We start from the raw sequence: 21,711 nt of genomic DNA on the forward strand, positions 1-21,711 counted from the left end.
AAATCTAGTATACACTTATACCCATAGGATTAACTAATCCAAACCTTAGGTTTAGAGTTAAAGGGTGGGGATTTGGGTTTGAGGTTTAAAATTTTATAAAATAGAAAATAAATATTAAAATTTTGAAAATAAAAATTTTTAAAATAGTTTCAAAAAGTATTTTCGAATTATAAAAACAAAATTTGAAGAAAATAAATAAAAAAAAATTCAAAAAAAAAATTCAAAAAAAAAATGATAAAAAAGTTCAAATTTGAAAACATATAATCTAAAACTATAAAAAAACTATATATATTTTTTTATATATATCTAGGGTATGAGTGTCATTTTACCTATTAAATGAAACATTTTGGTCATTTTCTTACTTGTGATCTATTTTTGTGACTAAAACTTGAAAATGATCTATTTATGGAAACTGTCCATACGTAAATAAATACAAATAAATAAGAATATATTAAATTATTTTTATATATAACGTTCATCCCGCACAATTGCGCGGATCTTAACCTAGTTATTTATTAGAATCCGAAATCCAGCCCGAAAGGAAAACCAATCCAATTAACTGTATTCCACTAAATTTGCGAAGGTGGTCTGGACTTTGTTAACGAGATGCTCTCCGTATACAACTCTTTTGGAATCTTGAGATCTTTTATCTCCTGGATACTTCTCTTTGAAGATATCCAGTGGCTCAACCATCGCGTCAAAGTTAGTCTGTTCAAACAAGATAAATGATTCAAAATCCGAGTCTAGATATACACAAAAATTAACTGTTATACAAGTTTATTACACCTCGTAGAAGAAAGCGATGCATACACGGTATAGAGGAGAGTTATTGATCACTCTATGAAGTGTGGATTCGTATACTCCATTTGAAAGTATCTGCATATTTGATTCCCAAATGTTTTCAAGAATTGTCAAAACGAAAAGAGAAAAAGACAGAGAGAGAGAGAGAGAACAAACAAAACCTTTAACATGTCACCGATGTTACAAATAAATGATCCAGGGATTGGAATAGCTGATACCCAATCACCAGCCAAGTTTTTCACCTTTTCGGAGACAAAATAAAATCTAAAGCCATTTTTCTAAGTAACAAAACCAGAGAAGATCATGGTAATAATATATACCTGAAGAGCAGTTTTATCATCGTCTTGATTTATAAGCGTCAACAAGCCTACAAATCACGGATTTTCATAAAACCAAACCAGCTATGGTACAAAAAATATTGATATATATTCAGTATCTTAAGTATGAGTTGAAGCTTACTTACCATAGTCAGTGTGAGCTCCACTGGAATTTCGTAAACAGAAAAAAAGAGACGAATTATCATCCGTTTACCACCTAATAGAGTTAATAAAAAGGAAATGTATCCCTAGTAAAACAATAATGATAAAAAGTTTATTACCATCCGATAACATTTTCTTGGTTTACACCTGGATAACCAATAATACGCATTACCCAAAAAGGATCCCCAACCATTTCTCCCTCAAATTCATAAGGTGATCCACCAAGAGCTAAGGAGATTCCTCTTAGGATGTTTCTAGAGAGATCTTGAAATCATGAAATAATCTCTAGTTAAGTTGGAAACAAACACACACAGAATAAATACGAAATGGATGAAATACATATCTTGAATACACACCTGTGCATAACTTAATATACTCATCCATCAACCCTTTGTACTCTTGAGGATTTTCTGGCCTTCAAATAAAACGTCACACAAAAAGTAACAAAGAGAAATATAGTTCAAAGAAAGACAAAGCTAATGTGATCAATTAAAATGTTATGACAATTTTGTATATTTTGACATTTTAAAATCGTGATTTTTACCATATTATATATTTATAAAAATTATCAAGTGTTCAATGTTTCAGAAATGATTTCATTTTTTTAGTATGAGCTTTATTTTCATTTTAAATACATCTTGAAATACCATTAATCTATGAAAACCAAAATTTTAGTGTTTTAATTTTTTCACAATTCTATTATTTGACTAACTTTATTCAGTTAAAATGTTTCATATCCTATCATTTGACTAACTCTACTCAGTTTAAATGATTTGGCCATTCAGTATATTATAATAATTTGACTAAGCTATTATTCATATGTATATATCAAAGATTGTTAAAAATATTTTAAAACTATCTATCTTATTAAAACATAATCATCATTTGTAATAACATTACCAATATATGTGGTTTACGATTTGTGCCACTCAAATTTTAACTATTTAGTCTTATATTTTTTCTTAGAAATTATTGTTTAAATAACTAATTAAATTCATAATTATTATTAAAATATATACATAAATATTAAACCAGTTATAATTTAAGAATGAAAAATACAAACTAAAATTATTATTATATTTTTAAACGCGACAATCTTAACTTAAAAATATAACATTTTCATCAAGATATAAAATTTAAATATGGGAACACCTAAAACTAAATATTTTTATTTAAATTTAAATTTAATTTTTAGGGAAGATAATCTCACCTATTAAAATCTATTATTCAATTAAAGCTGGTAAAATTCCGTCTGCCCCTTTCGTTTATTTTTTTACCAACACAAAGGTAAATGCAAAAATTACTTACCACTGGTTTAACCCTTCCAAGACCTTTCCAGTTTCCCCATACTTTCCTTGCTTGAACTCTCTGTAACACTGCCCATAAGAGAATAAATACATATTAGTAGAATCACAACTGCTTGATAGATCAAAATTGTTCAACACATTGGCTAGTACGTTGGACACCACTTACATCAATTGCTTCGTGGAAATCTTGTTTCCCGCTCGTATAGTTCACTCCAATTCTCTGATATCCTCTGTGTAACTCAACACCATTAATGATCCTCCACAAAAACAACAGCTACGAACGTATTAAAGCATTAAAAAATTTGGTTTTCTGTTTTAATATGATGTATCTTTATTTTCAAACGAACATGAAGTTGTGTTTTGTTCCTGGTCTCTTGTTCTGTTGGAAATGCCACCAAACTCTCATTAAGTAATGCATCACCGATAAAGTATAGATTGTGTCTATAGTTGTGAACAAAATAGCTCCGTTGTAATTAAAACGTGATACACGTTTTAGATCACATTTTCAGATATTTGAAAACAAACCTATATCCAGCTGCTGGAGTAATCTTGATCTTAAGTTTCTCCTCATATGGAAGCTCGAAGAATCGATGGGTCATCTCTTTCACCTTCCTCATAAGACTCTCCGAAATTCCATGACCAATCTGCTCCACCACACTCACCAGTCCAAATCATCAAACCATTCAGAACATTTTCATAAAACCACAAGAAAAAGGTAAATTCAAATTAACTTTAGTTACCACGTAGAAGAATCCGACGTCCCGACAAGCCCGATCTAGTTTTTGGACAACCTCCGCCACGCCAGTATCGTCCATCATGTCGGGATCATTGCATTTGACAAGTAAAGGACTGATGTCTGCAACAACACTGTTTCATTATAGTTCCCTTAGCATAATATGAAGTGAAAGTTAATTTTGATGATGAGAGAGTAATCATATCTGCTTGAAAATAAGGAATCTAGGTTTTTTTTTTAACGTACCAATAATTGGTAAGTGTGGCTTGAAGTTTGTAGCCATCTCAGATTAGACATAGACGGAAAATCTTAGCGTTGGTCTATTATATAACACTTTAAAATTTTGAATATATCCTAAATGGTTATTTTCTTAATTTTCGATCAACCCCTCCCCCCCCCCCCAGTTGTCTCTTAAGATCCTTAGAGGCCAAACAGCTAGGTACGCTGCCACCGCGGCCCCAGTGGCCAGTGGGAAAAGATAGCCCGTGATCCGTTTTACTCCACCATGAACCATATCCAAACATATGGGGAACATATGTGACAATGTATTATTGGTAAACTCCAAAACGAAACAGATATGTCTATGTCACGTGTTTAAAACGTTTTGTAGAAATTTGAATATATTTATCTGTTTCGTACAATTTAAAGAAAAAATATTAATAGCTGACAAGAAAAGTATTAGTAAAATTTAGGATAAAAGACCGCAAGATTCCATCCATCTGCCATATTCATTATTTTATAACAATTTGCAACGTTCAGAATACATTGTTTTGTATATACTGGATTATATAGTAAGTTACTTAACGAGTACTAAAGATTGTAATTAGCGTAATTCTTTTTTTTTTGAAACAAATTACCGTAATTCTTATACCTTATTTCCCATGCGTAGAATATGCGCGTCTACGGTATCGAATAAAGTTTAATAGTAGTTGATTAAGTTAACCAATAAAATACGTAATGACCAAATTGAAGAAACGCAATGTGATTATTTTTGCGTTTTGAGCTAATGTCCCTCATGAGCATCTATAAAAACACTATATGTAGTTTTTTGCTCTCCAAAACGGAATTTCAGAACTTCAAATTTAAAATTCTATATTTTTATTTACGTTTTAATTTTTATAATTATACATCACATTTATAATTTTTAACTTTTACCTTTATCATTTTAATCCTTAGAGGTTGATAATAAAGCCTCTGTAAGTTTGACAATTGGTTAATGAAAATAGTTCTTTAGCCAAAAGAAAACAGCAATGTGGTTATTACATCCCAATGTGCCCGGTTCAATATCTGGTCCAATCAAAACGATTTGGTTTCACAATTTTTTTTCATATTTTAACAAACTAAAGTTGGAAGATATCTTTCTGGAATAATTTTATTTAGAATATAACATTGTTTTAGAAACTAAAATCAATTAACCAGTTATAATGAACAAAGTTAAAAACAATTATATATATTATTTTCTAAATGAAAAGACAAATACTTCTTCGTATCTCAAACGTGATGAATGTATTTTACTAACAATTTAGTTCCTTTTTCCATCTCATTTATAATTTTTATTTTTGATTTTCATTCCAAAAATAACTATTTCTTCTATTCACCATATCATTTTAAAATAAGAGAATTTGTACTCCCTACACACAACATTTACTCTATTTGCACTTCATATTCTATTTCCCCCCAATTTGCTTTCCCCCCAATTTGCTTTCCCCCATCATTATCATTTTTCCCACATTCTATGGTATCCCACTTCTTTTAGTATATTGAACTAATTTTAACCACTCACACAGTCTATAAAGAAAATCAACCTTCTTGGGCCTAAGCCCATTTAGTATGTATACTTAAAAGGCCTTTTAAGCACAGTTAAACCTCCCGTCGCTTAGATCTGCGAAGAGTTCAATCTTATACATCGCCTCCTCCGTGTCCACACGCATAACGCCGCCATCGACGATTTCTCTCATACTCACTGGTAATTTAATCGGAGATCTCTGTTTCTTTAATTCCTTTTGGTTTTAGGTTGCGATTGATTCCTCGTTTAGTTTTCGCACAGATCGTTAGATTTGAATCTGAACCAATCTATTCGATACTTCGTTTTAGGGTTTCGTGAGGTGATTGAAGTTCGTTCATAGAGAAAGATGTACAACGGAATAGGGTTACAGACCGCGAGAGGATCTGGGACTAACGGTTACGTTCAGACGAACAAGTTCTTCGTGAGGCCTAGGAACGGTGGTAAGCCCCTTAGTGGCGGAAAACGGTTTGCGGATGATCAGGGAACCGCTGGTTTATCCAAGAGACCCAACAAAGACATCCTTGAGCATGACCGTAAGCGTCAGATCCATCTCAAGCTTGCTGTGCTTGAAGACGAGCTTTCAGATCAGGGCTTCTCTGATGCCGAGATTGCGGAGAAGCTTGAGGAAGCAAGGTTGAAGTTTGAAGCTGCTGCTGCTGCCTCTGAGGAGAGTGATGCGGTTGGTGATTCGAAGATCTCTGATACACAGACTCATCAGGTTGCTGCGAGGAAGGAGAAGCAGATGGAAGCTTTTCGAGCTGCGCTTGGTTTGCGTGATCCAGAGCAGGCTGAAGAAGGGATCATTGAGGAGGAGCCAACGGGGGTTGTGAAGGAGAGGCGAGAACATTCGTTTTTGGACCGTGGTAGTGGGAGGAAGGTAGATGAGGATGTAGAGGTGAAAGGTGGTAAGGGTAAGGAAAGCAAGAAGCAGCGTGGTGATGATGTGGATGAAGCGAAGCGTCAGAAGAAGAAAGGGAGCAAGAAGAGAAGACATGATGATGACTCATCTGAGTCTGATGCTAAGGGTCGTGACCGCAGAAGGCGCTCTAAGAAGAAGGCTAAGGGGCGTAAACAAGAGAGTGACAGTGAGAGTGACTCTAGCAGCTCCGATTCTGACTCCGACAGTGACAGCGGAGAGAAGAGGAGAAGGGAGGTTACAAAGAAACGTGGTAGAAGCAGAAGAAGTGTTTCTTCTGAATCTGACGTTGAGAGTGACGACAGCAAGAAACTTAGGAAGTCACACAAAAAGAGTCGACCCACCAACCAATCTGTTTCGAAAGATTCAAGGGATAAACCTGATGAAGGAAGAGGTGGGCGGAAGAGGCATGATTCCGATGTTAGCGAGCCTGAATCTGAGGATGAGAAACAACAACTGCGAAAGAAAGAAGAAGCCTACCGCAGTGGACCAAAGCAGAAAAGAGACCAGGAAGACCTGGAGTCTGATCATCTTAAGGACATGCATAGAGGTGGCAAGAAAGCTGCAAGAGACTCTGATGACAGTGAGACCGAGTATGGGAACAACAAGAAACAGCTGCGCAGTAAAGTAGAAGTTTACAGTGGAGGAATGAGCAAGAAGAGAGATGAAGAAGAGATCGTGTCCAAGCATGATTATGATAGGAAGCAAGTTGCAAGGGACTCTTCTGATGACAGTGAGGCTGAGTATGAAAATAGGAGGAAGCTGAAGGATGACAGTTACCAAAGAGGAAGGAAGCAGATAAGAGAGGAGGACCACAGTCGCTATGGAAGGGACAGGTATCGAAGCGATGATGCTGGTCAGAGACGTGGAACTGTTAAGGATGTTGATGATAGGTACAGAGGTCAAGCGAGCGAGGAAGAGGATGAAAATGATAGGGGTCGATACAGACAGAGACGTGAAACGGTTAAGGAGGATGATACAGAGTACAAGCGTGGCAGGGAGAGGTACAGAGGCGATAAGGAGGACAGGTATAGAGATGATGTTGCTGCTGGAAAAAGACATGTGATGGGTAAGGAAGACGAAGATGATGAACGAGTTAGCAGCAGGGAGCGTGAGTACTCAGACAAGGGTCGAAATCATTATGATGGCCGATCAAGCGGGAAGAGGTCCTCCAACGGTGATAGAGATTAATGACCTTTGTTTCATATGTATGTTTTAAAGTTTCCCAAACATTTTGTGTGTTTATGGGTTTGTTGCAACATAAGCCTTGTTTTGTTTGCAAACGATCTTTCAGACTTTCATTAAGGTTACATGTTGGTCTAAAAGTTCAAGCCATAATAATTAGACTCGATTGTTTTAACCGGACTGAACCAAATACCAAACTAAACCGAGTTGGCACCAAAAATAAACCAAGAAATGATTACTACCAAATATTTTTAAAAAAATATACAGCTAGATTGTGACTTTCAAAACACGAGATTATTTTGTTGATAAAATTATTAACTCATTTGTTAGTTTTTATAGAAATAAAAAAAATCTATTTGTTCAACATGTTTCTACTTGATAAATATTTTGTATATTAGATGAAATAACTTGAAAAAACAATAATTGTAAAAATATCTACTCATTAATTGTTGGCTGATTTAGAAAAATGAACTTTTTAAGGATTTAAATAGTAATATAAAAACAATTGGAATTTATTAATTTGGATATATGTAGAATTATAAGCGTATATTTTAGGAGATTTATGTAATATCGATTTTTAGTTAGAAATATATCAAATAAAACTTATTCAAGTATATTTCACTTTATTTTAAATTTTATAGTATTATCTGAATTTTGATCCGTATATAAAACAAAAAAAATTCCTCTATACCAAACAATACCATTAAAAAAAGTTTAATTTATTTTTTGTATATATAATAAACAAATTTTTTACTGTATATATATTAAACTCAATTTGATATTTAATTTGTTTGTGATTCTGGTAACCGAATATTAAACACCATTTTTTATATATGACAAAATAATTAAAGTTAGTTAGTATATTGTTTCAAAATTTGAATTACATTATATTTATATTTAAATAGTTGTTTTGATATATGATGATTACTAAAAATATCATTTGTACATTGTAGATGAATTTTAAATCTTAACTAAAAAAATAGTACATTATCATTTGGTATATTATCACGTGTACTCTGATGCTCATGTAAATAATAAAAATAGTATATTGTTTTGTGACATATATTTTGTAAGTTTTTGGTTAGAAATTAATTATATAGTTAACATTCACGTCATTATAAATCAATTATATAGTCAAAAATATATTACTAATAGAAGTTATGTAACATAAAAGATGTAATAGCTCTGTAACATATAACTATGTAATTTAAATGGTCCTAATAAATTTAATAACATTTTGGAATATTCCTTAAATAGATTTATTTTGTTGGATGGTTTTAATTAATATGGTTCACTAAAATTAAAGAGTGGTATGAAATTTAAATAACAAAAAAATTAAAATTATTTTAAAAATCTAAGGGAATGACACAACAATGTAAATAACTCTAAAAAGTAAATGCAAAATCTTAGTAGGTATTTCACTTTAATAGCATAGATATTTAAGAGATTTATGTAATATCGATTTAGAAAAGAATTACATTTTAATTAGAAATATATCAGATAAAACTTATTCAACTATATTTTATTTTATTTAAATTTGGGTTACAGTATTATCTAAATTTTGACCCGTATATACAACAAAAAGTTCCTCTATAGCAAACAATAACATTAAAATAACATTAATTTAATTTTTTTATATAAAATAAACAAAATTTTAACCTGTATATATATTAAACTCCATTTGATATTTAATTTGTTTGTGATTATGGTAACCAAAAACACCATTTCTTATATATGACAAATTAATTAAAGTTGGTTAGTATATTGTTTCAAAATTTTAATTACATTATATTTGAATTTAAATAGTTGTTTTGATATATGATGATGACTAAAAATATCATTAGTACATTAAAGATGAATTTTAAATCTAAACTAAAAAAATAGTACATTATTATTTGGTATATTATCACATGTACTGTGATGCTCATGTAAATAATAAAAATTAGCATATTATTTTGTGACATATATTTCGTAACTTTTTGGTTAGAAATTAATCATATAGTTAATATTCACGTCATTATATAGTCAAAAATATATTATTAATATATGTAGTGTTATGTAACATAAAAGATGTAATAGCATTGTAACATATTAATATGTAATTTAAATGGTCCTAATAAGTTTAATAACGTTTTGGAATATTCCTTGAATAGATTTATTTTGCTAGCTGGTTTTAATTAATATGGCTCACTAAAATTAAAGAGTGGTATAAAATGTAAATAACAAAAAAATTATAATTATTTTAAAAATCCAAATAAGGGAATGACATAGCAATGTAAATAACTCTAAAAGTAAGGACAAAATCCTAGTAGATATTTTGTTTTAATAGTATAGATATATATATATATATATACATATAGTTATTAATTATATTTGTTTCTAATAACGAAATATCTAAAAGTTTGATTTATAATTTTTTTTGAAAGTATCTAAAATTATCCAAAAAGATTTAATTAACCAAATCAATCTAAATAATTGTAATTTAAAACATTTAACATTATCCAAAAGTTCTGGATTAACCAGATTTATTTGAATATTTGTCTGAAATATCTAAAATTGTTTAATACTTTAAAGTTGTTAATCTTAATTATCCAGAACTATCCTAAAAACTAATCCACATAAAATCAACATCTGCGTTGGCCCATGATCTAGTGAAATTGATCAGTTAGTGGGACAATAAATGCAAAAGAAACTAAAATAAGGTAATGGGATTAATTTGGAATGAGATCTCATCTGTGGACTACAATAAAAACCTATAGACTAAAATCTAGAGGTAATTGATGATCTCTTGCATAATATAATCTGAAATCGAGAGAGCGCGGGACGACAGTACAGAGACGAGGGAGATTTTTTTTTTGTTCAACGACGAGGGAGAAGAATTATTAAAAAAGAAAAAAGAAAAATAAAATTAAAAGAAAAAATCGCAGCGGAGACGAAGAAGAAGAAGAAGAGTTGAGGAAGACGAAGAAGGTTGAGCTTTGTGTTACTCTCAACTTAGCTACCAACTCTCCCTTTCCGCAGATTCTCAGGTACTGACTTCTCTTGCTTCGCTCTTTTTGCTGTTAAATTTGATCGCCAATTTCTCAGTGCTCCGATCGATCTGGCGGTGGTTTCGACGTGATTTCGTTTAACCTAGATGCGAAATTTCATCAAATTATTTTGGTTGAATCGGAGATCAGATTAGAGGTTAAATAAACGTGTGTTCGTTCTCTTAGGGTTAAACAATGAGACCTAACACCAGGAACAAGAACAAACGGCCAAGACCATCAGACGCTGCTGATTCCTATTCTCAAATTCTCCGGTACTATATCTTTCACTTCTTTGCATTTTATTTACTCCCCCTTTGAATCTAATAACTGATGCGAGAAGATAATGCGCAAAACAGATGAACAAACACGAGAAAGTAAATCGACACAGATAAATAGACACTAATCTCAATGTGGTTCAGTAAAGATAAATCTTATTAATTAGAGGCTAACTGTATTTTACTCTTTTTTTTTTGGTTGTGCAGAAAGATCCACGAAGCTAATGATGTAACTGATGAAGACGTGAACCAACTTTTCATGATATCCAAGCCACTTTGTCAAGGCTGCCGTGTCAACACTCGTGACAACCCCAACTGTTTCTGCGGTCTTGTTCCTCCGCCTAACGGAAGCCGTAAGTCTGGTCTCTGGCAGAAGACTTCCGAGATCATACAAGCTCTTGGTCCTGATCTCTCCTCGGAGCTTCGTGATTCTGACTCTACGCCGGCTGGTTTAACCAATCTCGGAGCTACTTGCTATGCTAATAGTATACTCCAGTGTTTGTACATGAACACTGCGTTCCGTGAAGGAGTTTTCTCTGTCGAGGTTGATGTATTGAGACAGTATCCTGTCTTGGATCAGATTGCGAGGCTTTTCGCGCAGCTGTATGCTAGCAAAAAGTCTTTTGTTGATTCGGATGCTTTTGTGAAGACGCTGGAGTTGGATAACGGGATTCAGCAGGATATTCATGAGTTCTCGACTTTGCTTCTCTCCTTGCTTGAGCGTTGCTTACGCCATTCTGGAGTTTCCAAGGCCAAAACAATTGTGCAGGATCTCTTCCGCGGTAGTGTCTCGCATGTGACCACGTAAGATTAATCTTAAGACTACTTATTTGGTTTTCGTAATGCAAGAACATATCTGCTTTTTGGCCTATTGTTCATCTGTTTATTTTCTTGTCCTGTAGGTGCTCAAAATGTGGGAGGGAGTCGGAAGCTTCTTCAAAGGTCGAAGATTTTTATGCCCTTGAGTTGAATATCAAGGGCCTCAAAAGTTTGGATGATAGTTTGAATGATTACTTTAGCTTGGAGCATCTCAATGGGGATAATCAATATTTTTGTGGGAGCTGCGATGCCAGAGTAGATGCCACACGCTGCATTAAGCTGCGAACACTACCTCCTGTTATCACTTTCCAGCTCAAACGATGTGTTTTCCTCCCTAAGGTGGTTTTCTGATCCGTAATACGCCTTCCTTCTTGACTCAGTTGTGCACGTAGTTTCTTTGAACATCTCTACCTCTTGTATGCCTTTGTGGATTACTCATGAGTCATGTTATCTTCGGCTGATTGATTTATGTATTTTCTTACTCATGAGTCATGATCATCCTCATACCTTTTCCTTTACCTTCTCCTGATACGTTTGTATGTGTAAAAATTGAAATCTTAGATAAGACATTGTTAAAATTTCCTGATTTTTTTTTGCTGGATCATGTCAACAGACTACGGCTAAGAAGAAGATTACGTCCTCGCTTTCCTTTCCTCAAGTGCTGGATATGCGATCGAGATTGGCAGAGTCTTCTGAGAATGAGTTGACATACGAACTCTCTGCTGTGTTAATCCACAAAGGAAGTGCTGTGAACAGTGGACATTACGTTGCTCACATAAAAGATGAAAAGACTGGCTTGTGGTGGAAATTTGACGATGAGCAAGTGTCTGAACTGGGTACACATCCATTCGATGAAGGTTCTTCTTCAACTGCACAGTCCGAGAGTAATGGTGCCGCTAGTAGTGGGAAAACCAAAGATGTCAAACAATCAGGTTCTTCTTCTATTAAGTCGGAGGTTTTCTCATCCACTGATGCTTATATGCTGATGTACAGTCTTAGATGCGGTAAAAAGGAAAGTCAGGAAGGACAAAGAGAGAACCCTATTGACATAGCCAACGGAGAAGTTGCTAGTGGTCAACAGCCGGAAGGTTGTTATCTTCCGTCACATCTCGATAAATGGATCAGTGACCTGAACGCAACATTCCTTGAGGCGTGCAAGCAATTTGATTTAACAAAGGATAGTCAATTGAACACTTTGATTGAAAGGAGGCAAGAAGTACGGACTATACTTTCAGAAGCTGCTGTTCAGTCACTTGAAGAACAATATTTTTGGATCTCCACAGAATGGCTTCGTCTATGGGCTGATACGATTTCGCCCCCGTAAGTTAATCTCCTCGTACATGCATTTGTTGTTATATACCAGCACCAACTGGTAGTGTTGATATGATTTTCGATTTAGAAAATTAGATCAACATCCATGCTCTCAAATGTTGTTGATTATATTTGTTCTTTTGTATACAATGTAGCGCTTTGGACAACACCCCGTTACTTTGTTCCCATGGGAAAGTTCTTGCCTCAAAAGTTACTTGCATGAAGCGTATAACTGAACTTGCATGGACGAAGTTAGAATCAAAGGTTAGTGCCTTTCCCTTTTCCAGGACAAAAACTTTTCTTGTCTTCAAGTTTTGGATCAGCTGCCATCATAAACCATGTGTCAGACTTCTGTTCTAGTATCATGTCCTTGAATTATTTATTTCATTTATTTTTGATACGTTCATTTCCTCTTATGTTTAGTTCAATGGTGGACCAAAGTTAGGGAAAGGGGACTACTGCAGGGAATGTCTTATGGATGGTGCTCGCATGGTTGTCTCTTCTGACAGTTATAGGGATCGAAGAACATTCATGAAAAACATAGCAACCGATGTTCTTTCGGGAAAGTGCGAGGACGGAAATTATTACGTCTCTAAAGCATGGTATGCATTCAGTTGTCCTGTAACTTATAAGTTTGTAATAATACCGTTTTTGCTTATTTCTGCGTGTTCGACTATTGATGCATTTGCAGATGGCGACTTTAGCACTTAATTACTACTACTATTATTATTATTATTATTTTATTATTATTATTATTATTATTATTATTATTATTATTATTATTATTATTATTATTATTATTATTATTTTGTGGGGGTGTTACCACAGTTAGCTGCTTCTATGATAAACGCCACTGGGACTCGCACTAACATGTTTCAAAAATCTTGCTCCTTCTAAAGTGTAATATCACGTTTCCAGGTTGCAGCAATGGGTGAAAAGGAAAAACATTGATGCTCCCAGTGAAGCAGATGCAGGGCCTACAAATGCAATCACGTGCAGTCATGGAGAGCTGATGCCTGAGCAAGCGCCAGGGGCCAAAAGAATTCTAGTTCCAGAGAATTTCTGGTCATTCCTTGTTGAAGATGCTTTAAAAGTGACACCAGAAGATACTTCGGGTTGTCAATGTTTCCCTCTGGACTCCATCCAATGTTCTCATTGCACATCCGAACTTTCTGAGGTTGCAGGCGTCGAGGATGCATTAAGGTTAACCATTGTTTACTTGTTTTTTCTCTTGGTCATGATACTCTTTAGATATTTTATTACGTTCGGTCTGATGCAACAGAACAATAAAGGCCAAGCAGCGCCAAAATCACGATAAGTTAGCCACGGGAAAGGGTATAGCATTAACGCCACAAAGCCGATATTTCTTGTTGCCATCTCCATGGCTAGTGCAGTGGAGGAGCTATATTAACATGACTGGAAAAAATAGTTCCTCAGTACCAGAGCCTGAACTTCTTGATGGAGTCATTAATACTCTCACATGCCAGAAGGTAAGATCCATTGCTGGGCAGTGATTTGGTTTATATATGTACAGAAGTGCTTAATTCCAAATTGGGTTTCCTGACTGCTTTCTCTATTCCCCTCTCATACTCCTATTTAGATGTGTTAGTAACGCTGGTGAATATAAACTGTCGTATATCAGCAAGCCTTCTTTCATCTTCCCACTAGCAATTTGAGCATAAAACTAATGGTTTGTTTCTATGGTTATTGGTTTCAGCACACTCGACTCCTTGAAAGGCTCCCTGAACTTGTCTACCGACGTGGCTCCTTATTTCAAAAAAATCCATCTGTAAGTACATTACATACAGTAATATGCTTCTTAATCAGTATTGCAGTCGTTTGAATTAATAAAAGCCATGATCAGAATGGAAAACTGAAAGTGTTAATTACCGGCACAGGAGAGACTGACTTGTCTCCGTAGAATTAAGAATAGTATATGTAAGACATTATTCAGGTGTAGAGAGATGGCCTAGTGTTTCGTAACCGGTTTTATTAGGGCTTGGGAGGGTTTAGGATCTCTAGGATAAAGGTACTGGTTTTAATAGTTTGGTTATGTGGTTCTGTGGTTTGATTGTCGTTTCAGTTTGAGAAATAAGAGAATTGTGCTCTGAATTGATTTGAACTCTTGTTTTCTGCACATTTTTCTAGACGGATAAGCTGACAATCATCCCTGAGGATGACTGGAAGTATTTCTGTGAGGAGTGGGGAGGGATCGTGGAGAAGGGAGTCTCTGCTCTTATTGAGGCTGGTAGTAATACGAATCAAAGTGCATCCCAGGACGTTATTGACCTTGATCAGGATTCTTCTCCTGATGTTAATATGGAGATTGATAATCAGCAGCCTATTATCAGGACGTTCCCAGAGGTAACATCTTGAGTTTGTGATATTATATTGGAATTGTAATGCTGGCTTAGCTTTTCGCACGAGGTTCAGATGTGTTGCACTAAGATTTATATTTTTGTAGAAGTAGATGTGATCATTTGCATTACATTGATTAATCGTTTTAGGTTCATAGAGTTGCGTTTGACAATAGCTTTTAACCTCGCTAGGTTTGTGAGGAATGCATAGGAGAGAGGGATAGCTGTGAGTTGATGCAGAAGCTCACTTACTCTGAAGGAGATGTATTTGTCTGCCTGGTGCGCGGAAAGGAAGCTCCAAAGTCGATGTTAAATGCATCTGACTCGAGCTTTGAGGTGGACCGTCGTACTTCAAAGCGTTCCCGGAGAACTAACTATGGGAAGCAGACCAGCCTGAAAGTTTCTGCAACGACCACTGTGTACCAGTTAAAGATGATGATATGGCAACTACTTGGGGTAATGTCTTCTAACTCGAGAATAGTCTTAGAAAGTTTCACTAGGTTACTTGTGGATGAGAGACAATGACATGTGTGCTGTAATAAAATGCAGGTGATGAAGGAAAACCAAGAACTTCACAAAGGCACACAACTGATTGATCAAGAATCTGCAACCCTTGCAGACATGAACATATTCCCTGGCGACAAGCTTTGGGTGAGAGATACCGAGATACATGAGCACCGCGATATTGCTGGTAAAGAAAAACTTTCATAATTATTTCAGTGTAGCAAATTACCTAGCTAAAGTTAGATTTATCTGTTAAAGAATAAACAACCATCTTGATGTTTTCAACAGATGAGCTTTGCGATACGAAGTCAGGGCCTCAAGATATAGAAGAAGGTTTCCGGGGCACATTATTGACTGGAGATATCTCTTTTGAAGCCTGCTAGTAATTCTCTCAGTTAGCTGTGCAGGAGATGGATGACAGTTTTTTTTTTTGTAAAGGCAAAGGCTTTGAAGCTTTATTTTGTGCGCAAATATATTGGTGAAAGCTTGCAAATGCCTGAATCCATAGATGTTTAGTCGTGGAAGGATTTGAAGCTGTTGAGGCTTTTTCTGTGTGTTTTTCGTGTACGGTTTATTTTAACGTACATTTTGTGTTACAGAGCTCCTGCTGTGCATATTGAAGTTCTTTTACGGAAACTTTTGTTTGTTTGCGCAAAGGTTATTTTATAGAAACTAAAACGGGAGCTCAGTATTCGTTATCAAATCCATATACAAACATTCATCCCTTTAACTCATATCTTGCTTGCTCTTTTGGCTTAGCGGACAGGAGTTGCTCCACCAACACTCTTGGATTTGGAGAGAAGCAAGTCTTTGAGCTGCTTGTAGTTTCTCAGTTCGTCCAGTGCATCTGATGTACTTCGAGCCATGGAAAATTCAGACTGTGCCTGACACCGAACCTTCTCCCTGAACCCCAGACATTGACGCCATGTAAGCGCTCAAGTCTTGCCGCAATGGTGGTGCTGTCTTCAGCATTTGAACGAGAACTCCAACCGCTGCGTCCTGTGACTCTCTCCCTATAGGTAGCGACTGTGATATAGAACTTGAAATTTTCCTCCGGTCAAGACTTTTGCTGCACCGGAAGAAATGCAAAATCTATGGTATGAGCTGCTCATTGATCAGCTTTGTGTGAAAAGATTTAAGAAATGGGTAGAGCCAGTTGACGTGTACTGGAGTCCTGATTCGTCAACATCATCGAAATCAAAAGGGCATGAACAATCAGGGTCATCCAAATCATCTGCAGAAGATAATCTACTCGGGCTCCTCGAAAACCCGAATCTTGGTGAGCCACTTGAAGACAGGAGATTTGATTCAACCACTCCACAAGAAGGAGGGAGTGGATTCCTATCAACCATAGCTGAAGAAGGAATGGGTCACTGGAGCAGTCCCTGCCCTCACATTAATCCTTGGAATGTTACTCCCTGAAACGTATCTTGGAGTAGAAGGAGAACCCAACCGCGAAAAGCGAGGTGAAAGCTGGTGACTGTCACCACCAAAACCATCGTGGAAATTGTGTAAACCCGGTGAAAACGACTGGTTCGGTGTGACGTAATGTCCTGAAGGTCTGTGAAAGCCGCTATGTGGACGACAAGCTCTACCTTGAAAAGAAGCTCATAGGATCCGTAGCAGGACTCCCAAGATAATATCAGTTATGATTCTTGGAGGCAATGTGATGTGAGCACCAAGATTAAACTCAGACAAGTCAAGTAACAGAGGCGCAAAGACGACCAGGAGGTACAAACGAAACTCTTTCACATCTCCAGAGAGTACATCATCACGGAAAGATGAAACCTTGTAAATCAAGACGAACTCAGCTGCCTAGAGACACGATACGCAGGTAAGAGCCGAGTCTGCGCATAAAGGGAACGCAACAGAATGATTGCTTTCTTGTAAACCTTGTGGTAACGAGTTGAGGAGAGAAGATGAGTGGGTTCTCGTAGTGAACAACCCAACGCTCCATCACAGTCTCGAGATGATGATGAGGATGAACAAGTATGATGTCGATGATCATTGAGTCTACTAAGATGTTTCTATGCCAAGAATGTAACTTGTCTAAACCCCAAGGACGGTCTCCCATTATGAGATTGTACCATTTATCGCTCTTTTTGAGGGTAAGACTCGATGATGAACGAGCACGACGGGAACCCCTGAATCGATTTCTGAAAATAGCAACTGAGATTCGAATATAGAGGTGATGGAGTGAAATGGAGATCACGAATCGTCGTTTTGGTGAATGGTCTTTTTTCTAGGATGGCGATTACGATACCAATGCAGCAGAGAGTGAAGGTAAAGTGAAGGTAAAGAGAAACTTCGAGCCGTGACAAAGAGAGAGCGAGTGCGAAGCTTATTGGATTATCTGAGACTCAACCAACGAAGATGATGATGATGTTCATGAACAAACTATACAGTGGTATTAGGATACTGGTTTAATGAAGATAAAACATATTTAATCCAAATCGTGATGAGTAGTAGTATACTGGTTGGTGATTAACGAATGCGAGAGAGCCCAGTCTTGCTCTGTTTCATTTCCTTAAGGTTTTGAAGTGTACGCACTACATTTAATGGTGACTAGCAGTTAATGGGTATAGAGGATTTACATGTTTAGGGCCCCATTTGTGTCTACTCTCGGAACATTTTAAATTTTACTAACCCCGTTAACATTGTCTTCGTATTTATTTTTAGCTTTAAAACCATGTATGGGGGTCACGAACTAATAAATCAAATCTACGCAAGCTTTTTGGGTTTAATTGGCAGTTTAGCAACAAACTTCTCTATTATAAAAATTGAAGTTATAGGGTATGCATGATTCTTTCCTCATAGTCGTGCCAACATTTATGACTAACAGAAGCGCGGTTAAAAATAAAAGTCTTCATTTAAATTACAATAATAAAATACTATTGTCATAAGGTATAGAATCAACAACCTAAATATTCATTCTTAATTTTTAAATATAATTTTTTTTTTACAAAACTGATAACCAAAATTTGAATGCTTATGAATCTTTTTTCAATGAACAAATACCCAATATTACTTAAATTTTTTTCTTTTGTCTTATTTTTATAATATTAGCTATTTTTATTATTTACTTTTATCTGCTTAGTTTACTATTATAACTACTAAAAATGTCACTAAATAGTCATAAGACCATTATAACCGCAACAATAATTCTCTTCATCTAATCCCGTATTAAGCATATCCAAATGAATATAAAACTTTTAACATAAACCATATACATACTTTCTATTGTGTAGGATTAGAATAATATAATTAATAAAGGATGTTTTAAGCAAAATAATAACTAATGAAAGAAGTCCTATTAATTTATTTTTAAAAACGGCTGCCCTGACCGAAAGCTTCAAATTTTACCATGGAGGCACGGCTCTCGATAGACTTTAGGATTCTTGGTCGCACCACTTTTGATGGTTAATTAATTTGTATTATTTCGTTGTAAGTTTTATTCTTCTTTCCTTTTTAAGCTGTTATGTACATGCGATTTCATAATCAAAATTGTTTGACTGATTGGTATTGTCGATATTCCTTTTTTTTACAATAAACATTTACAGATTCATGTTGATTCTGTAAATCAAATCGGTAACTCTGCATCTAAATCGGTATTGTTGATATAAATTTATAAAAATATAATTCGATCAATATAAATGTAAAAATCTGTTGGATAACAATGTATATGTGACTATTTGTAGCCCCACTACTTTACTCGGTAATCAATGTACACTATTCATTTAAAAAAAAAATCAAAATTAAGGCTGAGAGTGTACACCACATCCATACTGCCATACATGATACATCTGATCACTGACGCTAATACAAATCAACGGACCAAATTTACTGTGAGCAAATATTATGTTTACATAAGAAAGAACAAATATTATATCTTTGAACTTCAGTCAACCACGGCACTACGATTCTTGATTATTATATTACACACTAATCGTATTAATACTATATGAATAAAAAAATTGTTCTATAAATCTCGTAAAAATGGAAATTTCGTCTTTTTCTTTTGTATGCATGATAAATTATTGAATTTCAAATGTGATATCAAAAAATAATATTGTTCATTTTGAAAACAAAAGCGTATATTTTATTTTGGTCTATTCTTTTAAAAATCCAAGTTATTTATTGTTCTCCATAATAATAGCATATAAGTTCGGAGTGTTTTAACTTTTAAGTTTCTAAGCAATTCGAAAGGAGAAAATGTTGACCCAAATAGAAGAGAGGAGAAAAATAAATATCAACAACAGATAAATACATTGAACCTGGACAAGCTAAAGCTACCACACAAGATGCTTATTAAAGGACATCGTCAAACCCTAACACTCTAACTCCAAAAAAGAAGAAAACTAAACCACAATATATATAATATATCCAAATTAAATCCTTTGTACGTAGAGACTGCAACTTATTTAATTAATGGCGAAAGAAGGAGGTTACATGACGGTGGCGGCGGAAGAGATGGAGGAGTTACGGAGGAGGAGCAGAGAACTCGAGAGAGAAGTAGAGGAGATGAAGACGGCTATGTTGGAGTTGTGGCGGCGGACGGTTATGACAGAAGAGGCAGAGGAGAGACTCTGCTCGCAGCTAGCGGAGCTGGAGGTAGAGTCTCTAGATCAGGCTCGTGACTATCACGATCGTGTGGTCTTCCTCATGGATCAAATCTCACGTCTCTCTTCTTTATCGATCGTTTCCTCGTAGATTTTACTTATACGACTGTTACTTGTATATTGTTGTGGATGTGTACTGCAGAGTACAGATCCGTCTAAGGATTATATGTATATGAACGGATCTATATGGACAAATCTTATGTTTTCAACGAGCAATTGTTATTGAAATATTATTTCTGATACTTTATGCAGAATTTTCATATAATGGTCCGACTTTTGGAAAAATTTAGAGAAACTTTTACGGATTTGTCTTGTGAAAAAGAGTAAATTATGGTGATATTATTATTAGTTTTTTTACTAATGAAATAATAACATACGAGTTGAGTAGTCAATATATGTTTTTAGTAATTATACTCTCAGATCCTGCCATCCTGGTCATCATTTGATTCTTCTTTGAATGAAATTCAGTGAAAAAACAGTCTATAGTTATATATACTTTTTAACCTGTTTTGCAGATTTTTACTGTCAAATTGTAACTAACAAATATAACATGTGGAACTATCACTTATGTTCCTTATTTGGTTGGAAGATTCACCAAATGTGGTATATTAATCAATATATGATGTGCGTATGTGACAAAAACAAAATTTGTGTGGAAACCACGGGATCCAATATCATTATTGAATTTCAAAGAAATCAAACAAACAAGGTAGAAAAACAAGAGAGAGAGAAAAAGTTAGGTTTGCTCTCTAGAATCTCTCCCCCCAAATCTCTTGAAACCCAAGCGCCGTCAACATCTGGATTCTAATCCGGTGGAGGAGATCGATGGCAAGCTTGCTGTACTGGTCTTCTTCGCCACCCCAGCTTCTTCTTCTTCCTCTATTTTGCCTCTCTCTCCAATCCTTCTCCTCTCCATCTACTCCGATATGCTTTTCTCCTCTGGACTTCTTCGGCTCGCCGGAGACTTAACAACGGCAAGGCGGGCGTCTGTCAATCCGCTGGAGGAGAAGCGAGGTTTAGCAAGCTGAAGCGATTAGTGGAACCAGTAGGAGATCTCTCGCGACATAGGGTCTTTTCTTAGATCTGGGTCAGATCTAGGGGTTCACGGTTTGTCAGAAACGGAGAGCGTCGCTACCTCGCCTGGAGCCTTCCTTACCGTCCTCCAGACCCTATGTCGTTGTTTTGCTATCCTCTGGTCTGTGTGAGTTCCTCTTCTCTGTTTCCCGCAGGTACACAGTGTAGATGCCATCGTGGAGGTTTACTCTGTTACTAGATCTGTCTCTTTGCACAGCAGTGCGTATGGTGCTTTTGGTTCCGGTGAGCTCCTCCTCTTCGCAGATCGGCAAGGGATCTTGGGCTGTTCCGTAGTTAAGCCTCCGTGGCGTCTGGAGTTTCTCACCTTCGCCGTAGCTCTCTCCTGATTTGAGAGCTCTGCCTCTCACTGTCCTAAAATCATTTGATTGTTTTATGGCTGCCCAAAGATGTTAGCTGCCTTTCTTTGAGTCTCGTCGAGTCTTCCGACTTGGTCTGTGGCCGGTTTATGCCGTTTTCCTACCGCCTGCCTCCACACCATGAAGCTCAAGAGTCTCT

At 35.6% G+C, this 21,711-nt stretch overlaps 4 protein-coding genes and 1 pseudogene across 9 annotated transcripts; 3 read left to right on the top strand and 2 right to left on the bottom strand.

Moving 5' to 3' along the window:
- Nucleotides 1-433: 433 nt before the first annotated feature.
- LOC106347410 (probable 2-oxoglutarate-dependent dioxygenase At3g49630) lies at nt 434-3,638 on the bottom strand. 6 transcript variants are annotated; one of them, XM_048782587.1, is made up of 12 exons: nt 3,567-3,638; nt 3,328-3,443; nt 3,113-3,231; nt 2,754-2,817; nt 2,589-2,656; nt 1,637-1,695; nt 1,400-1,544; nt 1,265-1,284; nt 1,122-1,168; nt 963-1,043; nt 811-876; nt 434-708 (listed from the first exon to the last, which is right to left on the bottom strand). In XM_048782587.1, exons 1-12 carry the CDS (start codon nt 3,601-3,603, stop codon nt 556-558), a joined length of 975 nt encoding a protein of 324 aa, XP_048638544.1. In that variant the 5' UTR covers nt 3,604-3,638; the 3' UTR covers nt 434-555. The 6 variants fall into 6 exon arrangements, with proteins under 6 accessions (XP_048638544.1, XP_048638543.1, XP_048638545.1 ...); XM_048782586.1 differs by having other exon boundaries at nt 787-876; XM_048782588.1 differs by having other exon boundaries at nt 787-876; nt 3,328-3,454; nt 3,567-3,633.
- Nucleotides 3,639-5,156: 1,518 nt separating this feature from the next.
- On the top strand, nt 5,157-7,332 carry LOC106347411 (pre-mRNA-splicing factor cwc-21-like). The gene is made up of 2 exons (XM_013786938.3): nt 5,157-5,286; nt 5,415-7,332. The coding sequence occupies exon 2, from the start codon at nt 5,453-5,455 to the stop codon at nt 7,211-7,213; it is 1,761 nt and encodes a 586-aa protein (XP_013642392.1). The 5' UTR covers nt 5,157-5,286; nt 5,415-5,452; the 3' UTR covers nt 7,214-7,332.
- A 2,593-nt stretch (nt 7,333-9,925) lies between these two features.
- On the top strand, nt 9,926-16,140 carry LOC106347412 (ubiquitin carboxyl-terminal hydrolase 26). The gene is made up of 14 exons (XM_048782592.1): nt 9,926-10,236; nt 10,423-10,508; nt 10,719-11,315; nt 11,414-11,669; nt 11,944-12,650; nt 12,797-12,905; nt 13,065-13,243; nt 13,560-13,844; nt 13,924-14,131; nt 14,359-14,430; nt 14,790-15,005; nt 15,191-15,454; nt 15,548-15,689; nt 15,791-16,140. Exons 2-14 carry the CDS (start codon nt 10,432-10,434, stop codon nt 15,883-15,885), a joined length of 3,207 nt encoding a protein of 1,068 aa, XP_048638549.1. The 5' UTR covers nt 9,926-10,236; nt 10,423-10,431; the 3' UTR covers nt 15,886-16,140.
- A 235-nt stretch (nt 16,141-16,375) lies between these two features.
- On the bottom strand, nt 16,376-18,160 carry LOC106350096 (annotated as a pseudogene).
- Nucleotides 18,161-19,774: 1,614 nt separating this feature from the next.
- Nucleotides 19,775-20,363, top strand: BNAA06G15780D (protein RESPONSE TO LOW SULFUR 3). The gene has a single exon (XM_013791400.3). The coding sequence runs from the start codon at nt 19,931-19,933 to the stop codon at nt 20,210-20,212; it is 282 nt and encodes a 93-aa protein (XP_013646854.1). The 5' UTR covers nt 19,775-19,930; the 3' UTR covers nt 20,213-20,363.
- The last annotated feature ends 1,348 nt before the right edge of the window (nt 20,364-21,711 follow it).

The sequence above is a fragment of the Brassica napus genome, chromosome A6 (assembly GCF_020379485.1).
Source record: "Brassica napus cultivar Da-Ae chromosome A6, Da-Ae, whole genome shotgun sequence".
Lineage (NCBI taxonomy): Eukaryota > Viridiplantae > Streptophyta > Magnoliopsida > Brassicales > Brassicaceae > Brassica > Brassica napus.